The sequence below is a fragment of the Lagopus muta genome, chromosome W (assembly GCF_023343835.1).
Source record: "Lagopus muta isolate bLagMut1 chromosome W, bLagMut1 primary, whole genome shotgun sequence".
NCBI classification, from domain to species: domain Eukaryota; kingdom Metazoa; phylum Chordata; class Aves; order Galliformes; family Phasianidae; genus Lagopus; species Lagopus muta.
The window spans coordinates 1,393,777-1,414,299 of record NC_064471.1 but is presented as its reverse complement, the minus strand read 5'-3'; the positions used below and the strand labels follow the sequence as shown (position 1 = coordinate 1,414,299).

The following is a 20,523-nucleotide window of genomic DNA, read 5'->3' as shown; positions in this document are numbered from 1 at the left end:
GAGGGAGCTGGTGGGGGTGATTGCCAAGCCACTCTCTGCCATCTACCAGCACTCCTGGTTATCTGGAGAGGTCCCAGAGGATTGGAGGCTTGCCGATGTGACTCCCACCTACAAGAAGGCCTGTAAAGAGGATCCAGGGAACTACAGGCCTGTCAGCCTGACCTCAGTACCAGGGAAAGTTATGGAACAAATCATCTTGGGTGAGATCACACAGCACGTGCATGGTATCCAAAGGATGAGGCCCAGTCAGCATGGGTTCATGAAAGGAAGGTCTTGCTTGACCAACCTCATCTCCTTCTATGGCTGGGTGACCAGACTGGTAGACAAGGGAAATGCTGTTGATGTAGTCTACCTAGACTTCAGCAAAGTCTTTAACACGGTATCTCACAGTATTCTCCTGGGGAAACTGGCTGCCCGTGGCCTGGACAGGTATATCCTTCTTTGGGTAAGGAACTGGATAGAGCGCCATGCCCAACGGGGAGTGGCTAATGGAGTTAAGTCCAGCTGGCGACCCATTACAAGTGGTGTCCCCCAGGGGTCGGTACTGGGGCCCATCTTGTTTAATATCTTTATTGATGACCTAGATGAGGGGATTGAGTGTACCCTAAGTTAGTTTGCAGATGACACCAAGCTGGGAGGTGATCTTGATCTGCCTGAGGGTAGGGAGGCCCTTCAGAGGGATCTAGATCAGCTGGATCGCTGGGCTTAGATGAACAGGATCAAGTTCAACAAGGCCAAGTGCTGGGTCCTGCACTTTGGTCACAATAACCCCATGCAGCACTATAGGCTTGGGGATGAGTGGCTGGATGACTGTGAAGAGGAAAGGGACCTGGGGGTGTTGGTTTGTCATGGTTCTATGGTTCTTGTTTGTTTGTTTGTTTGATTTGTCTTCACGAAAGGAGAGCGAATGATCCAAATTCTTCTGAGTGCTGGTTTTGCTATTAAGGGAAGCAAAGTGAAAGGACCTGCCCAGGAGATTCAGTTCCTAGGTATAAAGTGGCAAGATGGCCATCGTCACATCCCGACAGATGTGATGGACAAAATCACTGCTATGTCTCCACCCACTAGCAAAAGAGAGACACAATCTTTTCTGGGTGCAGTGGGCTTTTGGAGAATGCACGTTCCAAACTACAGCCTCCTTGTAAGCCCCCTTTATTACGTGACGCGAATGAGAAATGAGTTTACATGGGGCCCTGAGCAGCTGCAGGCTTTTGAACAGATTAAACAGGAGATAGCCCGTGCCGTGGCCCTGGGGCCAGTACGGACGGGACAGGGTATAAAGAACATCCTCTACACTGCTGCTGGAGAGAACGGTCCCACTTGGAGTTTGTGGCAAAGAGCCTCAGGAGAGACTCGAGGCCGACCCCTGGGATTCTGGAGTCGGGCGTACAGAGGGTCTGAAGAGCACTACACTCCAACTGAGAAGGAGATCTTAGCTGCATATGAGGGGGTTCGGGCTGCTTCTGAAGTAGTCGGTACTGAAACACAGCTTCTTCTGGCACCTCGACTGCCAGTGCTGAACTGGATGTTTAAAGGAAAGGTTCCCTCCACCCATCATGCTACTGATGCCACTTGGAGTAAGTGGATTGCGTTGATTACACAGCGAGCGTGGATGGGGAACCTCAGCCGTCCAGGAATCCTAGAGGTCATCATGGACTGGCCTGAAGGTAAAACGTTTGGAACACCACCAGGAGAAGAAGTATCACGTGCTAAAGAAGCCCCACCATACAATGAACTATCAGAGAATGAAAAGAAATATGCCCTGTTCACAGACGGATCGTGTCATATTGTGGGAAAGCATCGCAGATGGAAATCTGCTGTGTGGAGCCCCACACGACAAGTTGCAGAGGCCACTGAAGGAAAAGGAGAATCAAGCCAATTTGCAGAGGTAAAGGCTGTCCAACTGGACTTAGATGTCGCTGAGCGGGAGAGGTGGCCAATGCTCTATCTTTACACTGACTCGTGGATGGTAGCGAATGCCTTATGGAGGTGGTTACAGCAGTGGGAGCAAAATAACTGGCAAAGAAAGGGTAAACCTATTTGGGATGCAGAACTGTGGAAAGACATTGCTGCCCAAACAAAGACTATAGTTGTAAAGGTGCACCATGTAGATGCTCATGTGCCCAAGAGTCGAGCTACTGAAGAACAGCAAAACAACCATCAGGTAGACCGAGCTGCCAGAATTGAGGTGGCTCAAATAGACCTCGACTGGCAGAACAAGGGTGAATTATTTCTGGCTCGGTGGGCCCATGAGACCTCAGGTCATCAAGGGAGAGATGCAACATACAAATGGGCCAGAGACCGAGGGGTGGACTTAACTATGGATGCCATTGCACAGGTTATTCATAACTGTGAAACATGTGCCATCATCAAACAAGCCAAGAGGATAAAACTTCTCTGGGAGGAAGGGCAATGGCAAAAGTACAAATATGGGGAGGCATGGCAGGTTGATTATATCACCTTGCCACGATCTCGCAATGGAAAGCATTATGTGCTTACTATGGTGGAGGCAACCACTGGGTGGCTCGAAACATATGCAGTACCCCATGCTACCGCCCGAAACACCATACTGGGTCTCGAGAAACAAGTCCTGTGGCGACATGGCACCCCGGAAAGAATTGAGTCAGATAAAGGGACTCATTTCAAAAATTCTCTTGTAAATACTTGGGCCAAAGATCATGGCATTGAGTGGATTTACCATATTCCCTATCATGCACCAGCCTCTGGTAAAATTGAACGATACAATGGATTGTTAAAAACTATGCTAAAAGCACTGGGTGGCAGAACATTTAAGCACTGGGAGAAGCATTTGGCAGAAGCCACCTGGTTGGTCAATACCAGAGGATCTATTATTCGTGATGGTCCTAACCAATCCAGTTCCCTACATACCGTAGAGGGAGATAAAGTCCCTGTTGTACATGTAAAGAACATGTTAGGAAAGGCAGTTTGGGTTCTTCCAGCTTCTGGAAAGGGCAAAACTCTCCGTGGTACAGTTTTTGCCCAGGGACCAGGATCCACTTGGTGGGTAATGCAGAAGAATGGGGATGTCCAGTGTGTACCACAGGGAAACTTGATGCCAGGGGAGTGCAGTTACTAATTCTATGTATATATATATATATGTATATATATATATAGCCATGTGTGTGTAATGCATTGTAATCATTTTTTGTTTGTATGTATGTATATATATTTTTTTAGCATGATGTAACGATGTAGAATAAGGGGTGGAATGCCATGGTTCTATGGTTCTTGTTTCTTTGTTTTTACTTTGGGTTTCAGTATTCCACATCAAAACATCATGTAGTGTACGGGGCATTAAAGTGTCACTGCCCAATCCCAGGTACCTATCCCTGTACATTACAGAAGTCACGGGGTCTGGCCCTTCCGGGTGGGGGGGGCACTCTCTTGCTGCCTTGCAGTGGGTGCTGGAGGGTGCTTTCCTAGCCGTTCCAAGCTTTTCAGGTTTGACTCGGTTCCGGGAACTCTGTCTCTCTCATCTTGTCTGATTTATTAATCTCAATTTCAATTAAATTGTATATATATTTTGTTATCTTGTATTCCAATACTATCGTAAAATAAGTTTTCCTCCATAGATTGTTGCCGCTGCTCTTTTCCTCCCTTCCTTCCTTCCCATTTTTGTGGGACTGGGGTGGGGGAGGGAGGGCGGAGGCCTGTCGCCCCTGTCACGGACATAGATTGATCTGGTCAACTCCGTGACATGGTTGATGCTCGGCTGAACATGAGCTGACAGTGTGCCCAGGTGGCCAAGAGGGCCAACAGCATCCTGGCCTGTATTAGAAATAGTGTGGCCAGCAGGAGCAGGGAAGTAATCATTCCCCTCTACTCAGCACTAGTGAGATCGCACCTCAAGTACTGTGTCCAGTTTTGGGCCCCTCACTACAAGAAAGACATTGAGTCCCTGGAGTGTGTCCAGAGAAGAGCAATGAAACTGGTGAGGGGTCTGGAGCACAAGTCATATGAAGACCGGCTGAGGGAGCTTGGATTGTTTAGTCTGGAGAAGAGAAGGCTCAGGGGAGACCTCGTTGCACTCTACAACTTCCTGAAGGGAGGTTGTGATGAGGAGGGGTTTGGCCTCTTCTCCCAGGCAACAAACAGGACCCGAGGAAATGGCCGCAAGTCGTACCAGAGGAGGTTTAGGTTAGACATAAGGAAAACCTTTTTATCTCAGAGTGGTCAGGCAATAGAATGGCCTGCCCAAGGAGGTGGTGGAGTCACCGTTCTTGGCAGTGTCCAAGAGGTGTCTGGATGAGGAGTTACAAGATATGGTTTAGAGTCTTGTGGTAGCAATGGTAATGGGTGACGGTTGGACTAGATGATCTAGTAGGTCCTTTCCAACCTTGTGATTCTATGACTCTATGATCTTTAACAAGATCAGAGCTAGGTGATTTAACAGAATGAAGTTGGAATTTTTTATGTATTTGTTTATTTTAAGTCATAGGGTGTCTCTACAGTGCTAACTGAAAGCAGAGATGTATCAAAAACAAACACCAGACATTTCCACAGATAATTCATGACTTTTTGTCTCTATTCATAAGAGGCTTCACTATTACTTTTCTTCTGTCCCTATGCCAGTGCTGATAGGAAACCCCTCTGGAGGCTTACTGTATGAGAATCTTTATCCACCTTCTAGCAGATAAAGCCACCACATAAAAGAATTCTCAGCAGTGGTCCCATTGCTGGTCTCTGCTTAAGAGAAGCAGAACTACTGCCGTTTCTGGTGGGTTTTGTGCTACATGCAAAGATGTCACTGTAGACTCTATTAAGGAAAGCCTGATGTTGCTTCCTAGCACCTTCCTCTCTCTAAGTTCACTAAGATGGTACACTGCGGTATTTTCACTCTGTTACAAGCAATTGCCATAAGAACCTCTGTGTTTACCCTGTTCACATCCTGAACAAGAATATGAAGAGGTTCTGTATTTTATTACCATCATTACTTTTTATACTGACTAGGCAAAAAATCTGTTGGAAACCCTTACCTGTACAAGCTCCTGGAGTTCTCTCTTTACATCTTCTAGGCCACCAATATCTTCCCAGGTAACTTGTGGCACCTCCACCACAGTCTCTCGAAGAGCAGAAGGGTTGCTCTGGCTCAGAGCCCACTACCATTAGAATAAATGACATTATGTTATTACGTCATGTTCACACATTTCAAATAAGTAATTAGATGCTGCACCTAGAAGAGGGGCACTCTTGCATTACCCTGAAGTCATCCATGGTCACAGCCAGGGAGTTCATCACTTCAGCATCAATGGTTTCATCTTCTAGATCTATGAGATCCATCTTCTTTCTGATAGCCTGAAGAGCAGCTTCTGAGCAAAGAGCAGCCAAGTCAGCACCAACGTGTCCATGGGTCTCGTTTCCCACCTGAAAGCAAAGCTTTCAGTAAGCATACAGGCAAGCACTCTGCAAGGGCAAAGTCACAACATTTCCACTACAAAACACAGCATCAGGAACATTCATCTGCAGAGACAAGCTTTCCCAATAGCATGCTACTCACCTGTTCCAGATCCACATCATCAGCCAGTTTCATATTTTTTGTGTGGATCTGCAGGATTTCCAGGCGCCCAGTTGCATCTGGGATACCAATATCTACCTCTCTGTCAAAACGACCTGGGGAGTACAGAACACGATGAGCTGCTGATTATGTAAACCAAAGAAGCTGCAGTTGCTGTTTTCCTCTGACTGAGCAACATAATGACAAGCCACAAACACACAATTTCAGAAAACACCACAGCTTTGATATTCTCTACAGAATATATCGGCATAGTTGCAGAGTCAGATCAGAGAAGGAAGAAAGGCCTTAGCTGTTTAGGAAAATAATACTGTATTAACTTCAGTTCAAGCAGAGTATTACTGATTTAGTAACTTTTTCCAAGCCTCATTTGTAGAAAAATATGCTTTCCCTAACCAACATACCACAAGACATTTTTGCTTACTTCTGTCTTTGCGTCCTCAGCGTAAGACTTTGCAAATTCCAAGACATTTAGTTTTTCAGAACTTTCTGCATTACTCATCAATACCCAAATGGTGAAAAGTAAAAACTGCCACTGCAATATTAACTAAGGTACCCATGTCTATCATTTATTTCTAGTCATGCCTCTGCATACTGAAGATGCCATTTTCTCCTGCAAACTTGACTTTTTTGCTATTACAGACTTTACCAACTGTTCATACACCACACATTCACACTGCAGAGCTTTGAAAACCATCAGGATCCTCACCAATAAGAGAAGTCAGAGAATTCTGCAACCTGAAGCATGAACATCCCCTCAAGCAGCTAATTACTCACCTAACAGAGGCTACTACACAATTTCAAAATATTTTGTTATTTCTACAAGTTCTAACCTAATAAGACAGAAAATGATATAAAAGTCTGGAAGCCTAGAAATTGATTTCAAATAAGTAGCTGGAGAAAAGTCACAGTCTATGAAACACACAGATGTTTAATATCAATTTCTGCTCAATCTTTCCAAGGGCCCTGAAGCATAGTCTGTAATAAAGTATTCAAAACACAAAACAGAGATGACAATCCTAGTTACCAAACCGCCTGAGCGCTGGGTCAATGCTGTTAGGTCTGTTGGTAGCTGCCATAACAATCACATGTGCCCTCTGTTTCAGTCCATCCATAAGAGTCAACAGCTGAGATACTATGCGACGTTCCACCTCTCCATGTGTCTACAGAGAGAAAAAAAATGATTAGACTAAAAACTCTACAGCACAGACCAGAAATTAGTGTTGCACCAGAGCAGACAGACATTACAGCCACAAGCTGTTAAGAAACATTGTGAACTGTATACAATTCCTCTCACGCCTGACTGAAATAAAGCATTAAGTTAACTGCATCTTTACCCTATACTCAGAGATTCATGCCAACTGTTACCAAAAAGGGTGCACAGGCACTTCTTTAACTCCCATACAGGCCATTTTTACCTTCTCTCTCTTTGGAGCAATGGCATCCAGTTCATCAATGAAGATGATGGCAGGAGCATTCTTCTCAGCTTCTTCAAAGGCTTTCCTCAGGTTGCTCTCAGACTCACCAGCCAGCTTGCTCATGATCTCAGGACCTGAAAAACAGTAGCACTTCGGCACTCAGAAGCAGCTAAGCCCCAAGTTATGCAGATAAATTTTTTCAGTAAAACATTTACAAGAGAGTACCTATATTTCAAGCCAGAGCAAACATTATCAACATAGTTCACTAAATTTGCAGTTGAAGGAACAAGAACAGTATGCGGAATTAAGTGTGCATACTTTCTATCATTATTCTGGTGTTTTCAGTTAACTCTAACACAATTCCGTGCTAGTCAGTGAGCTACCTTTAGCTGTCTCTTTTCTTTCCCTATTTCACACTTGGTGAGCTTTTCTGTGATACGCCACCACACACTGTTAATGCCAGTCTTAGCTTGCAAGATAAGCCGTCATGTTACATGTTGATAAATTATCAGGGTAGGGAAGGAAAAAGCTGTAAGATACTGAAGTTGTCTCGAATTTGCATTGCACAGGTACACTCTTACTCTGTAAGAACCTATAAATGAGCTCCAAAACAAAAACACACACACACAAAAACAAACAAACAAACAAAAAAAAGCAACCAGCCAAAAAGCAGCCCATATAACCTCCCCTCAATTTTTTTTTTTTTAAGTATAAATATATCAATCCCAGATTGAAGGACAGCAATTCCCTGAGATTTCCTACAGTTGCTGAACTCTAATGCTTACAGATCTATTCCATTTAGATTTCTCCATCACAATGTTGGGAGTGGTCATGAAGAAAAACTATGCTCCTTCTGAAAGACCCAAGGAAAAGAAACTTGACCTTTGGGAGCACAAAGCCTCACAAAGGCTAGCTGACTGAAGTGAGCCAGCTGCAGAGCCACTGGTGCAGGCAGGCATTAAGACTTTCACTTCAAGTAACTCACCAATTCACAACAGCTCTGCCTGCAGCACCACCTGCAACTGCAGAACAGAACGAGCAGACAGAGAAAATATCACTAATAACGACAACAAATGTTATTTTCATTATTCAACAGAAGTACAAGTTTTTTCTTAATATCCAACATGAATCTCCCCTGGTGCAACTTGAGGCCATTACCTCTCATCCTATTTATTATTAGTTATGCTGGAGAAGAGGCCAACCCCTACCTCGCCACAACCTCCTTTCAGGTAGTTGTAAAGAGCGATAAGGACTCCTCTGAGCCTCCTCTTCTCCAGATTAAACAATCCCAGTTCCCTCAGCCGCTCCTTATAAGACTTGTGCTCCAGACCCCTCACCAGCTTTGCTGCCCTTATCTAGATATGCTCCAGGGCCTCAATGTCTTTTTTGTAGTGAGAGGACCAACACTGGACACAGTACTTGAGGTGCGGCCTCACCAGGGCTAAGTACAGAGGGATGATCACATCCCTGCTCCTGCTGGCAATACTATTTCTGACACAAGCCAGGATGCCATTGGCCTTCTTGGTTACCTGGGCACACTGCTGGCTCATGTTCAGCCAAGCATCAATCAGTACAATCAATACCCCCATGTCCATTTCTTCGACACAGTCTTTCAACCACTCTGCACCAAGCCTGTAGCATTGCCTGGGGTTGTTGCGGCCAAAATCCAGGATCTGGCACTTGGCCTTGTTGTACCTCATCCCATTGGCCTCAGCCCAGTGATCCAGCCTGTCCAGATCCTCCTGCAGGGCCATCCTACCTCCAGGCAGATCAACACTTCCTCCCAGCTTGGTGTCATCTGCAAACTTACTGAGGTTGCACTCAATACCCTCATCTGGATCATCAATAAATATATTGAAGAGGACAGGCCCCAATACCAACCCCTGGGGAATACCACTTGTGAATAGTTACCACTGGGATTTAACTCCATTCACTACCACTCTCTGGGCCCGGCCCTCCAGCCAGTTCCTTACCCAGCAAAGAGTGCACCTGTCCAAGCCATGGGCTACCAGCTTCTGCAAAATACTGTGGGAGATGGTGTCAAAGGCTTTGCTAAAGTCCAGGAAGACTACATCAACAGCCTTTCCCTCATCCACCAGGCAGGTCACCCGATCACAGAAGGAGATATGGTTGGTCAAGCAAGACCTGCCTTTTGTGAACCCATGCTGGCTGGGCCCAATCCCCTGGTTGTCCCGCACACACATCACACTCAAGATGATGTGCTCCATAACCTTCCCTGGCACCGAGGTCAGGCTGACAGGCCTGTAGTTCCCCAGATCTTCTTTACGACTCTTCTTGTAGATATGAGTCACATTGGCAAGCCTCCAACCCTCTGGGATCTCTCTGGTTGACCAGGAACACTTATAGATGGTATAAAGCATCATGGAAATCACCTCTGCCAGCTCCCTCAGCACTCTCAAGTGGATCCCATCTGGCCCCATGGACTTGTAACACTCCAGGTGGAGTAGTGGGTCTCTGACTGTTTCCACCCGAATCATGGGGAGTTTATTTTGTTCCCCACCCCAGACTTTCAGGTCAGGGGGTAGAATACCCCAAAGATAATTAGTCTGACTTTTAAAGACACAAATAAAGATGGCACTGAGAACCTAAGTGGTCATGTTCCCTGTCGCATCCAGGAAAGGATGGAGATTCCCTTAGCCTTCTTCTTACTGTTAATGTATGTAAAAAAGTTTTTTGTTCGTTTTTACCCCAGCAGCCAAGTTGAGTTCAAACTGGGCTTTTGCCTTTCTAATTTTCTCTCTGCACATCCTAACAACATCTTCGTACTCTCGTTGATTTGCCCGTCACTTTTTCCACAGCAGTTAGAATCCTTTTCTTCGGGAACTTCAGAAAAAGTTCCCTGTTCACCCACATCGGGCATCGTCTCCCTCAGCTCAACTTACAGCACAGGGGGAGAGCCTGCTCCTGCACCTTTAAGACTTCCTTCCTGAGGAGGGCAGTCACACCTGCTGGAATGCGACGACACACATCTTGCTACTTTATACCTAGGAACTGAATCTCCTGAGCAGGTCCTTTCACTTTGCTTTGCTTAACAGCAAAACCAGCACTCAGAAGAATTTGGATTATTCGCTCTCCTTTCGTGAAGACTTCTTCTGCTGTATTGCTCCACACAACAATATCATCAATGTACTGCAGGTGCTCAGGAGCACTGCCCTGTTCCAATACAGTTTGGATCAACCCATGGCAAATGCTCAGGCTGTGTTTCCACCCCTGGGGCAAACGGTTCCAGGTACAATGAATGCCCCTCCATGTGAAAGCAAACTGTGGCCTACGTTCTTTGCCGAAGGAATGGAAAAGAAGGCATTAGCAATGTCAATGGTGGCATACCATTTGGCTGCTTTTGACTCCAGTTCATACTGGAGTTCTAACATGTCTGGCACAGGAGCACTCAGTGGGGGTGTGACGTCATTCAGGCCACAGTAGTCCACCGTTAGCCTCCATTCTCCACTGGCTTTACGCACTGGTGTCATGGTTTTATGTTTTTTTATTTGGTTTCAGTATTCCACATCAAAACATCATGTAGTGTACGGGGCATTAAAGTGTTAATGCCCCAATCCCAGGTACCTATCCCTGTACATTACAGAAGTCACGGGATGTGACCCTTCCGGGTGGGGGGGGAGGGGGTGCTCTCTTGCTGCCTTGCAGTGGGTGCTGGAGGGTGCTTTCCTAGCCGTTCCAAGCTTTTCAGGTTTGACTCGGTCCCGGGAACTCTCTCTCTCTCATCTTGTCTGATTTATTAGTCTCAATTTCAATTAAATTGTATATATTGTGTTATCTTGTATTCCAATATTATCGTAAAATAAGTTTTCCTCCATAGATTGTTGCCGCTGCTCTTTTCCTCCCTTCCTTCCTTCCCATTTTTGTGGGACTGGGGTGGGGGGGGAGGTCAGAGGCCTGTCGCCCTTGTCACGGACATAGATTGATCTAGTCAACTCTGTCACAAATGGCCATGTGGGGCTGTTAAAAGGCGAGTGAGTTTTGCTGATCTTTCCCTGGCTCTCTAGTTGAGAAATCAACTTCTGAATGGGGAGCAAGGAATCCCTGTTCATGCGGTATTGCTGCCTGTGCAGTAGCAATTGGTACCTGTTGCTCTTCCACTCGCAGCAACCCCACAACAGACAGATCTTCTGACAGGCCAGGCAAAACAGACAGCTGCTTAATGTTGTCTGTGTCCACAGCAGCTATTCCAAAGGCCCATCGATACCCCTTAGGATCCCTGAAATGCCCCCTTCTGAGGTAATCAATACCTAGTATACATGGAGCCCCTGGGCCCGTCACAATAGGATGTTTTTGCCAGTCCTTACCAGTGAGGCTTATCTCAGCCTCCAACACAGTCAATTCTTGAGAGCCCCCGGTCACTCCAGAAATATGGATTGATTCTGTCCCTTGGTGACTCAAGGGCATCAGAGTGCACTGTGCACCAGTGTCCACCAGTGCCTTATATTTCAGTGGTTCTGATGTGCCAGGCCATCGAATCCACACAGTCCAACAGACTCTATTATCCCTTTCCCCCCTGACTGAGGGCAGGGCCCCTTTATTCATTACCAGTGGTAACTGGAGCAACTGCACTGGTGGTTGATATGCTTTGTAATTCTGTCACCCGTGCTCGTAGTACAGGAGTAGGTTGGTCATGCCATTTCCTCGTGTCTTCTCCATGGTCACGTAGGTAATACCATAAGGCAATTCGCGGTGTATTATCCCTTACTTGAGCCGGAGAGCGTTTTCCTCTAACAGGTGAGATTTTTGATGGTGCACGTGAGAAGGAAGGTTCGTCGTCTTTAATTAGGTGGGCTCGCGTCATCTCCTTCATCTCCTTGATCTCCTTCATTAGACTCTTTTGATTATGCTGATCTTCATCAAGCATCTCTGATACTGCTATAGGTTTGTCACAGTTAATGAGTTGAGACATTTGCTTCCACGTTTCATTCAGTTGGTTCGTCACTTTTGAGATAGCGGCTACAGCAGCATGAATGGGGGATAGCAACTGTTGCTAGTTTTGGAGTGTAAGAATTAATTCATAAATTAAGAGTGTCCTCTGTTGTTCGTTCTATCTGTCACACGCTGACATTAGTGTAGCGCCATATTTGTCTGGTGCTGTTGTCTCGAGTTTCTGCCATATCTCAGGCGTTGTCCTCACTTTTTCAGGGTCACGGTCTTGGCGTGGATGGTTAGGAACAAAGTTAGGGTCATACAACATTTCCACCACGCCTATTTCCCTCAAATACTGGATACCCTTTTCAACTGTATCCCATTTTTTCATCGCAATCTTCAAACCGTTTTTGAAGGGATACTTTTCCTTCACGGCTGTTAACACTCGTTCCCAGAGGGAGGCAGCCTCATCCAAACACCGACTAAATCCTCTATCAATAGCTGGATCTTTGGCAATGCCACCTAGTTGGCGAGCTTCATTACCATCCAGAGATAAGCTATTGGCCCCACTGTCCCAACAGCAAACCAACCTGGAAACAAGTTTCATTCAGGCGCCGTGTAAACTCCTTTCTTGAACCTTGGATTTCAGTCATCTTTAGAGGCCGGCGAGTAGTAATAGAGACTTCCTCTTCATCACTCTCTTCTGCACATCTCTTAGTTTTCCCTTTTGCCTTTCGCGATGGTGGTGGTTCTGAGGAGGGCCCCTCGCCTGGATCTTCCTACACCTCCTCCTCCTCCTCTTCTCTTTTTCATCCGAGACGCAAAGACGCTCGTTTCCATTTCTTGCCCTCCACAGGAGCAACCGGTATTGTTACTGGTGTCTCCTGTGATTGATTAGATTTGACTTGGGGATTTTCCCCTTTGGCTTGAACCTCAGCTCAGAAACTCTCTCTCCAGAATGGTAATTATATAGTGCACGGTAAGCACAAGCCAAGCCCCAAATAAGTTGTCCCTCCTTAGATTTATGTAAGCTGCATAGTCCCTGGCTCAAATACTGGCTTATTTTCTCGGGACTGCACAGTTGTTCAAGAGTAAAATCCCATGACACTGCAGGTCCCCATGCTTCTAAGAGCTTTCCTAAACCTCTCCATATTCACTGCTAGTCATCATGCTCTGGTTTTGGAGGAGACTCCTTCCCCTTATTATGAATGAATTGGAATACATTCAGGAGAATTGACGACACGAACAACAACAACATGACTATTAATTCAGGATTCAGAAAACGTTTGACAAACCAAGAAGAAAACCCAGAGGCTGGTCTGAACATCGTGTTGTTTGTAAAATTAGCTATTCCATTTGGGATGTACTTGTTTGTGAAATTAGCCATTCCTTCTGGGATGTAAATGTCAAAATTCAAATCATACCACATTGCAAATAGGTAAAACATAGGTGTCTCCATCAGTACCCTCAGGTAGTTATATATGAATGCAATTCCACAACACATAACAAAAAAAACATAGAACCATGACATTCCACCCCTTATTCTACATCGTTACATCATGCTTAAAATATATACACATATATATACAAACAAACAAAAAATGATTAAAATGCATTACTCACACATGGCTATACATATATACATAGAATTACTGACTACACTCCCCCGGCATCATGTTTCCTTGTGGTACACACTGAACATCCCCATTCTTCTGCATTACCTACCAAGTGGATCCTGGTCCCTGGGCAAAAACTGTACCACGGAGAGGTTTGCCCTTTCCAGAAGCTGGAAGAACCCAAACTGCCTTTCCTAACATGTTCTTTACATGTACAACAGGGACTTTATCTCCCTCTACGGTATGTAGGGAACTGGATTGGTTAGGACCATCACGAATAATAGATCCTCTGGTATTGACTAACCAGGTGGCTTCTGCCAAATACTTCTCCCAGTGCTTAAATGTTCCGCCACCCAGTGCTTTTAGCATAGTTTTTAACAATCCATTGTATCATTCAATTTTACCAGAGGCTGGTGCATGATAGGGAATATGGTAAATCCACTCGATTCCATGATCTTTGGCCCAAGTATTTACAAGAGAATTTTTGAAATGAGTCCCATTATCTGACTCAATTCTTTCCGGGGTGCCATGTCGCCACAGGACTTGTTTCTCGAGACCCAGTATGGTGTTTCGGGCGGTAGCATGGGGTACTGCAAATGTTTCAAGCCACCCAGTGGTTGCCTCCACCATAGTAAGCACATAATGCTTTCCATTGCGAGATCGTGGCAAGGTGATATAATCAACCTGCCATGCCTCCCCATATTTGTACTTTTGCCATCGCCCTTCCTCCCAGAGAGGTTTCATCCTCTTGGCTTGTTTGATGAAGGCACATGTTTCACAGTTATGAATAACCTGTGCAATGGCATCCATAGTTAAGTCCACCCCTCGATCTCTGGCCCATTTGTATGTTGCATCTCTCCCTTGATGACCTGAGGTCTCATGGGCCCACCGAGCTAGAAATAATTCACCCTTGTTCTGCCAGTACAGGTCTATTTGAGCCACTTCTCCCATTCAGCGACATCTAAGGCCAGTTGGACAGCCTTTACCTCTGCAAATTGGCTTGATTCGCCTTTCCCTTCAGTGGCCTCTGCAACTTGTCATGTGGGGCTCCACACAGCAGATTTCCACCTGCGATGCTTTCCCACAATACAACACGATCCATCTGTGAACAGGGAATATTTCTTTTCATTCTCTGGTAGTTCATTGTATGGTGGGGCCTCTTTAGCACGCAATACTTCTTCTCCTGGTGGTGTTCCAACCTTCAGGCCAGTTGGTGCACCGTTTTTGTGGCAGTCGGTACCTGTTGCTCTTTGACTTGCAGCAGCCCCACAACGGACGGATCTTCTGACAGGCCAGGCAAAACAGACAGCTGCTTAATGTTGTCTGTGTCCACAGCAGCTATTCCAAAGGCCCATCGATACCCCTTAGGATCCTTGAAATGACCCCTTCTGAGATAATCAATACCTAGTATACATGGAGCTTCTGGGCCAGTCACATTAGGGTGCTTTTGCCAGTCTTTACCACTGAGGCTAATTTCGGCCTCCACCACAGTCAATTCTTGAGAGCCCCCGGTCACTCCATAGATATGGATTGATTCTGTCCCTTCATGACTCGAGGGCATCAGAGTGCACTGTGTACCAGTATCCACCAGTGCCTTATACTTCAGTGGTTCTGATGTGCCAGGTCATCCAATCCACACAGTCCAATAAAAATAAATATCCCTTCCCCCCCACCCAATTTAGGTCAGGGCCCCTCTATTCATTTCCTGTGGTAACTGGAGCAACTGCACTGGTGATTGATTTTTTTTGTAATTCTCTTACCCATGCTTGTTGTACAGGAGTAGCTTGGTCATTCCACTTCCTCATGTCTTCTCCATTGTCACGTAGGTAACACCACAAGACAATTCACGATGTAGTATTCTTTACTGGAGCCGGAAAGTGTTTTCCTCTAACAGCTGAGATTTTTGATGGTGCACGTGAGAAGGAGGGTTCATCATATTTAATTAGTTAGATTCGCCTTAATTTGATCAGCTCCTTCATTACACTCTTTTGATTATCCTGCTCTTCATCAAGCATTTCTGATACTACTACAGGTTTGTCACAATTAATCAATAGAGACACTTGCTCTTGCATTTCATTCAGTTGGTCCGTTACTTGTGAGATGGCGGAAAAGGTAGGGTGAGCTGCTGTTAATAGGTTTGGAGCGTAAGAATCAATTCAAAAATTAAGGGTTTTCTGTGTTGGCCCGGGTGTCTCACTCCAATTTACAGGAGGGAGAGGAGGTTCTTTTGTTATCTATATACCCAGCCTGAGATTAAGAAGCAACGGTTCAAAGGTTGGTCCAACCAGTTTATTATAAATCTTAATTAGGGAAATGGGGAAGGGGAGGACGGAGACTATTATGAATTAGGGTAATGGGGAAGGGAAGGAGGGCGATAGAAAAGACAGAAAAGAAGAAGCAAGGAGTCTTTATAGGCAGCAAGGTCACCACCATGGAACCAGCGAGGTTCCTAGTTCCGTCTTTGACTCTCAGTAGTGGTGGGTTGTCGGGCATTGCTGTTCTATTGACGATGACAACGACCATGGCGATGATGGCCCCTTTTCAATGCTTTCAAAGTGGTCAAGTCAGCTCTCCTTTGAGTGGCAGCTTCTGGCTCTGGGATCTCAGCAGAAACTCCTTTGTTCCCATCTTCAGGGCCTTGCCAGCAGATAAGAGGGAGCAGGGATGCCCATCTGCATCCTGTTTCTCACAGAACACGATGGTATTGTTCCCCAGTTTTCCCACAACTAGCTGGAGCTCTTTAGTCACAGGCCAGATCTTCCGCCAGTAAACACTCCTGAGCATTCTCATCCGCACTTCTACAGAGCAAGCAGCTCTGGGGGAAGGGGCTTTCAAATGTTCCCAAAGCGATATCGATTGTCACACGGTAAGCACCCATTAGTTGCCTCCTCAACAAATCACTCAGAGTCTTATCACAAGAAATACCTCAGGAAGCAAGCTTTGAGCCAAAAAACAAAGAAGGATTCTCACACCTGGTATCTGTCAAACACTGTTGCTAGTGTACCAGCATATCTGTCCGTTGCTGCTGTAGTGAGTTTCCACCATATATCAGGTGTTGTCCTCACTTTCTCAGGGTCATGGTCTTGGCATGGGTGGTTAGGAACAAAATTAAGGTCATACAACATTTCCACCATGGCTGTTTCCCTCAAATACTGGATACCCTTTTCAACTGTATCCCACTTTTTCATCACAGGCTTCAAGCCATTTTTGAAGGGATACCTTTCCTTCACAGCTATTAACACTCGTTCCAAAAGGGTGGCAGCCCCATCCAAATATCTACTAATTCCTCACTCAATAGCTGGATCTCCGGCAATGCCTCCTAGTTGGCAAGCTTCATTACCATCTGGCCCCGCCATCCCAACAGCAAAGCAACCAGGAAACAAGAGTTTCATTCAGGTGCCGTGTAAAATCCTTTCTTGAGCCTGAGATTTCAGTCATCTTCAGAGGCTGATGAGTAGTAATAGAGACTTCCTCTTCATCATTCTCTTCTGCATGTCTCTTAGTTTTTCCTCACCTGGATCTTCCTCTACCTCCTCCTCTGCTTCTTCTTTTTTCCATTCTAGATGTGAGGACACTTGTTTCCATTTCTTGCCTTCCACAGGAGCAACTGACATCGTTACTGGTCTCTCCTGTGATTGATCAGATTTGACTTGGACATTTTCTCCTTTGGCTTGAACCTCAGCTCGGAAACTCTTTCTCTCCAGAACGGTATTATATAGGGCACGGTAAGCACAAGCCAAGCCCCAATTAAGTTGCACCTCCTTAGATTTATGTAAGCCGCACCGTCCCTGAATCAAATAATGGCTTAGTTTCCCAGGATCCCACAGGTGTTCAAGAGTGAAATCCCATGACACTGTGGGTCCCCATGCTTCTAAGATTTTTCATAAACCTCTCCATATTCCCTGCCAGTCAGCATTCTCGGGTTTTGAAGCAGACGCCTTCCACATACCACAAATGCATAGGAATACATTCAAGAAGACTGATAACATGCACAGGAATATGCCCATAAAAAGGAGCATTAATTCCACACTTGAAAAACGTGTGACAAACTGAGAAGAAAGCCTGGAAACTTGTCTGAACATCGTGTTCTTCGTAAAATAAGCTATTCCTTCTGGAATTTAAGTGTCAAAATTCAAACCATACCACACTGCACGTAAGTACCATGCAGGTGTCTCCATCAGTGCCCTTATTTGGTTATATATGAACACAACTCCACAACAAGAAATCATTACATTGATAATTGGCCAGTAAGTCACGAGGAACATAATGGCTTTTAATCCCCTACACAGCACCCCCACGATAAAGAGCTGATTCATCGCTGGTAGCCGCTAAAATGGGGTTAACGCACGAGATGAGAGGACAAGAGAGGAAGAAGAAAAAAAAAAAGAAAAAAAAAAGTCAATACCCAGACTAAGCAGTGCTCGAAGTTTACAAATATCCCACAATACAGGCAGTACACCTGGGCTTTCAAGGTCAAGTTTTTCAGCACAGAAACCTGAACAACTGATAATGCTCCGTAACGAAGCTCTCCAAGAACAGAGAGAGACTCATTCTAAAAGCTAAAAAAGCAGCTATTGCCCACATTCTCCACCAAAAACTGTCACAGAGTTAACTAGATGTCATGGTTTTATGATTTTTGGGCATCAGTATTCCACACCATAACATCATGTAATGCACTGGGGGGGTATGACTTCTGCCGAATGCTCGTCCGACGGAGAAGAACTACATATCCCCAGGAGGCTTTGTGGTCAGCACGGAGATATAACTCTGTGCAAGGTCACCTGATCCTTCTTCTTCACCTGCTCTTCACTGTCTGCGCTTTGCTGCCTGCACTTCGCCGTCTGCTTTTCTTCAGTCACTCCACTGGACTGCACTTCTCAGCATTGGGGTGAGGTCTATCTACCATCCAGACAGACTCTCTCTCTCATTGTATTTTTTGCTAATACTATATTTAGTAAATCATTTGTTCCACCTCAGATTATTGTTGTTGTTTTCAAGTATTTTGGGGTCCCCTGTTTTCCCTTTCCCGGAGAATCCCGCAGATCCCTCCGCCATGCTGGTCACGGAACCAAGCCAAACCAGCCCGTAAACCACCGACATTCTTTGGTGGAGAAGGCGGGCAACAGTTGCTCTCTAGCTGTTTAGAAAAAATCTCTCTGCACTCGGAGAGCTTCATTGGGAAAGCTTATCTGTTTCACCACTACTCTCTGAAAACATGACCTTGAAAACTCCAGGCGGATTGCCAATATCCTAGGATATTTGTAAACTCTGAGCTTTACTATCTTGCCTCTGTAAAAAAATAAATAAATAAATAAAAAGGCATTCTGTTGTGAAACAGACTCTTAAAGGGCTGCATGCTACTGCTTCTTCTTTCCTAACGCTCAAAACATACTGGGCATTAATTAAGCTTGCCACCTTGCTCTATGGAGCAATAGGCATATACAATCAATTGAAAACATGGGTGGAAATACGGACCTGGCATGTTCGTTCAATGTGGCATACAATTCCGGAGACAGCTGTTAATTTTACAGGACTGGGGATTTTTAAGGTTTCCAGTCTCTCCTTTCAACCTGTTATGCAGTTTTTGAATGATCACCTAGTTGCGCTGTTAATCTCCCTGAATGTATTGCTCATTGTTTCACTCAGTGTTAGTATTTATTATATTTTGAGGATGTCCTCCCCAAAACCAGAGAATACTGAGTGGCAGGGAGTGTGGAGAGGTCTGGGAGAGACTTTAGACAAATGGAAATCTTCAGTGTCATGGAATTTCACTTCAGAACACCTGAAAGACCCCGAGAGTCTAAACAGCTATTTGAGGCAGGAATGTTGCAGCTTGGGCAGTTCTGAGGAGGCACAAATGATTTGGGGCCTGGCTAATGCTTATCGGGCCTTATTCAATACTATCCTGGAGAGAGAAAGAGCTTGTGAAATTGAAAGGGAGAGTCTCAGGTAAACAGTTCAAAATGAGCGAGAGAGTCTCCAGCTCCAGAGGAAAAACCTCCGATCTGAGAGAGATGCCCTCCGAATTGAGAGAGACTCCCTGCAATCCAAACTCGACAATCTTCAATATCAACAACACACCCTCCAATCAGAGCTAGATACTGTCATAATCGAACGAAACAAGCTCCAAGCTGAACTGGAGGATGAGAGCATTGGAACTGACCAACCTGATCAACCACAGGAGGCACCACAATTGATGTCAGTTGCCCCCTGAAAGAGGACAGAAAACGAAACGAACCTCGACTCAGTTGGAAGAGAAGAAAGAGGAGGAAAGAGGTCCAGAGGAGTGGCTCCGAGGTCCAAGAGAAGCACCTCTGAGTCCAGGGGAGGGGCCCTCAGTAAGACCATGGTCACCAATGCCTATGAGGGCAAGAAGTCCTGGAAGAGGAAGAGGTGAGCAAGATATTGTTACCCTTGTTGATCGATCTCTGAAAATGAATGAAATTCGAAGTCTGAGAAAAGACTTCTCACGTCACCCAAATGAGCCTATTGCTACTCGGTTACTTCGATGCTGGGACAATGGGGCCAAGAGTGTGTGGCTAGATAGTAGAGAAGCTCGCCAACTGGGTGGCATTGCTAGGGACTCAGCCATTGACAGAGGTATTAGTACATGCCAGAACCAGGCCTTCACCCTCTGGAAGAGGATGTGGTTAGCTGTAAAAGAAAGATACCCCTTCAAAGACGATGTGATGCCCGAGAAGAAGAAATGGGCTGATTTGGAAGAAGGCATCCGTTATTTGAGAGAATATGCTGTGGTGGAAATGCTACATAGCCCTGATTTCATTCCTGATGAGCCAGACCAAGAGCATGATCCTGAGAGAGCCAGGTGTACACCAAATATGTAGCATACATTCACGAAGACTGCACCAGAGAGGTATGCCAGTACATTTGCAGCAATGTATGGCAGAGGGGAAAGAAGACCCCTTATAAATGAGTTGGCTAATGAACTTCAAGACTTTGAGTTACATTTAAGCCCTCTATGAGCTTGTATTTCAGCCATTAAAAAAGTAGCGGAAAAGCTGGACAGAATGGAGAACAAACAAGAAGATATAACAGACAAACTGTC

General features: G+C 45.4%; 2 protein-coding genes across 6 annotated transcripts in view; one reads left to right on the top strand and one right to left on the bottom strand.

Annotated features, from left to right (window-relative positions):
* LOC125686417 (uncharacterized) overlaps positions 1–20,523 on the top strand; it is a 191,417-nt gene that overhangs the window by 12,534 nt on the left and 158,360 nt on the right. For 3 of the 4 annotated variants that reach the window (XM_048930382.1, XM_048930383.1, XM_048930381.1), the window contains one exon: positions 900–4,991. In XM_048930382.1, coding sequence (XP_048786339.1) covers positions 900–3,097 — 2,198 coding nt within the window. In that variant the 3' untranslated portion in view covers positions 3,098–4,991. Of the gene's footprint in view, positions 1–899; positions 4,992–20,523 lie in introns of those variants that run through there. The other variant, XM_048930384.1, reaches the window with a different exon arrangement.
* LOC125686418 (transitional endoplasmic reticulum ATPase-like) overlaps positions 1–20,523 on the bottom strand; it is a 60,575-nt gene that overhangs the window by 15,225 nt on the left and 24,827 nt on the right. For both annotated transcript variants that reach the window (XM_048930385.1, XM_048930386.1), the window contains exons 8-12: positions 6,952–7,085; positions 6,561–6,696; positions 5,519–5,631; positions 5,221–5,385; positions 4,998–5,120 (exon numbers count right to left, since the gene is read on the bottom strand). In XM_048930385.1, the coding sequence (XP_048786342.1) occupies positions 4,998–5,120; positions 5,221–5,385; positions 5,519–5,631; positions 6,561–6,696; positions 6,952–7,085 (671 nt within the window). The remainder of the gene's footprint in view (positions 1–4,997; positions 5,121–5,220; positions 5,386–5,518; positions 5,632–6,560; positions 6,697–6,951; positions 7,086–20,523) is intronic.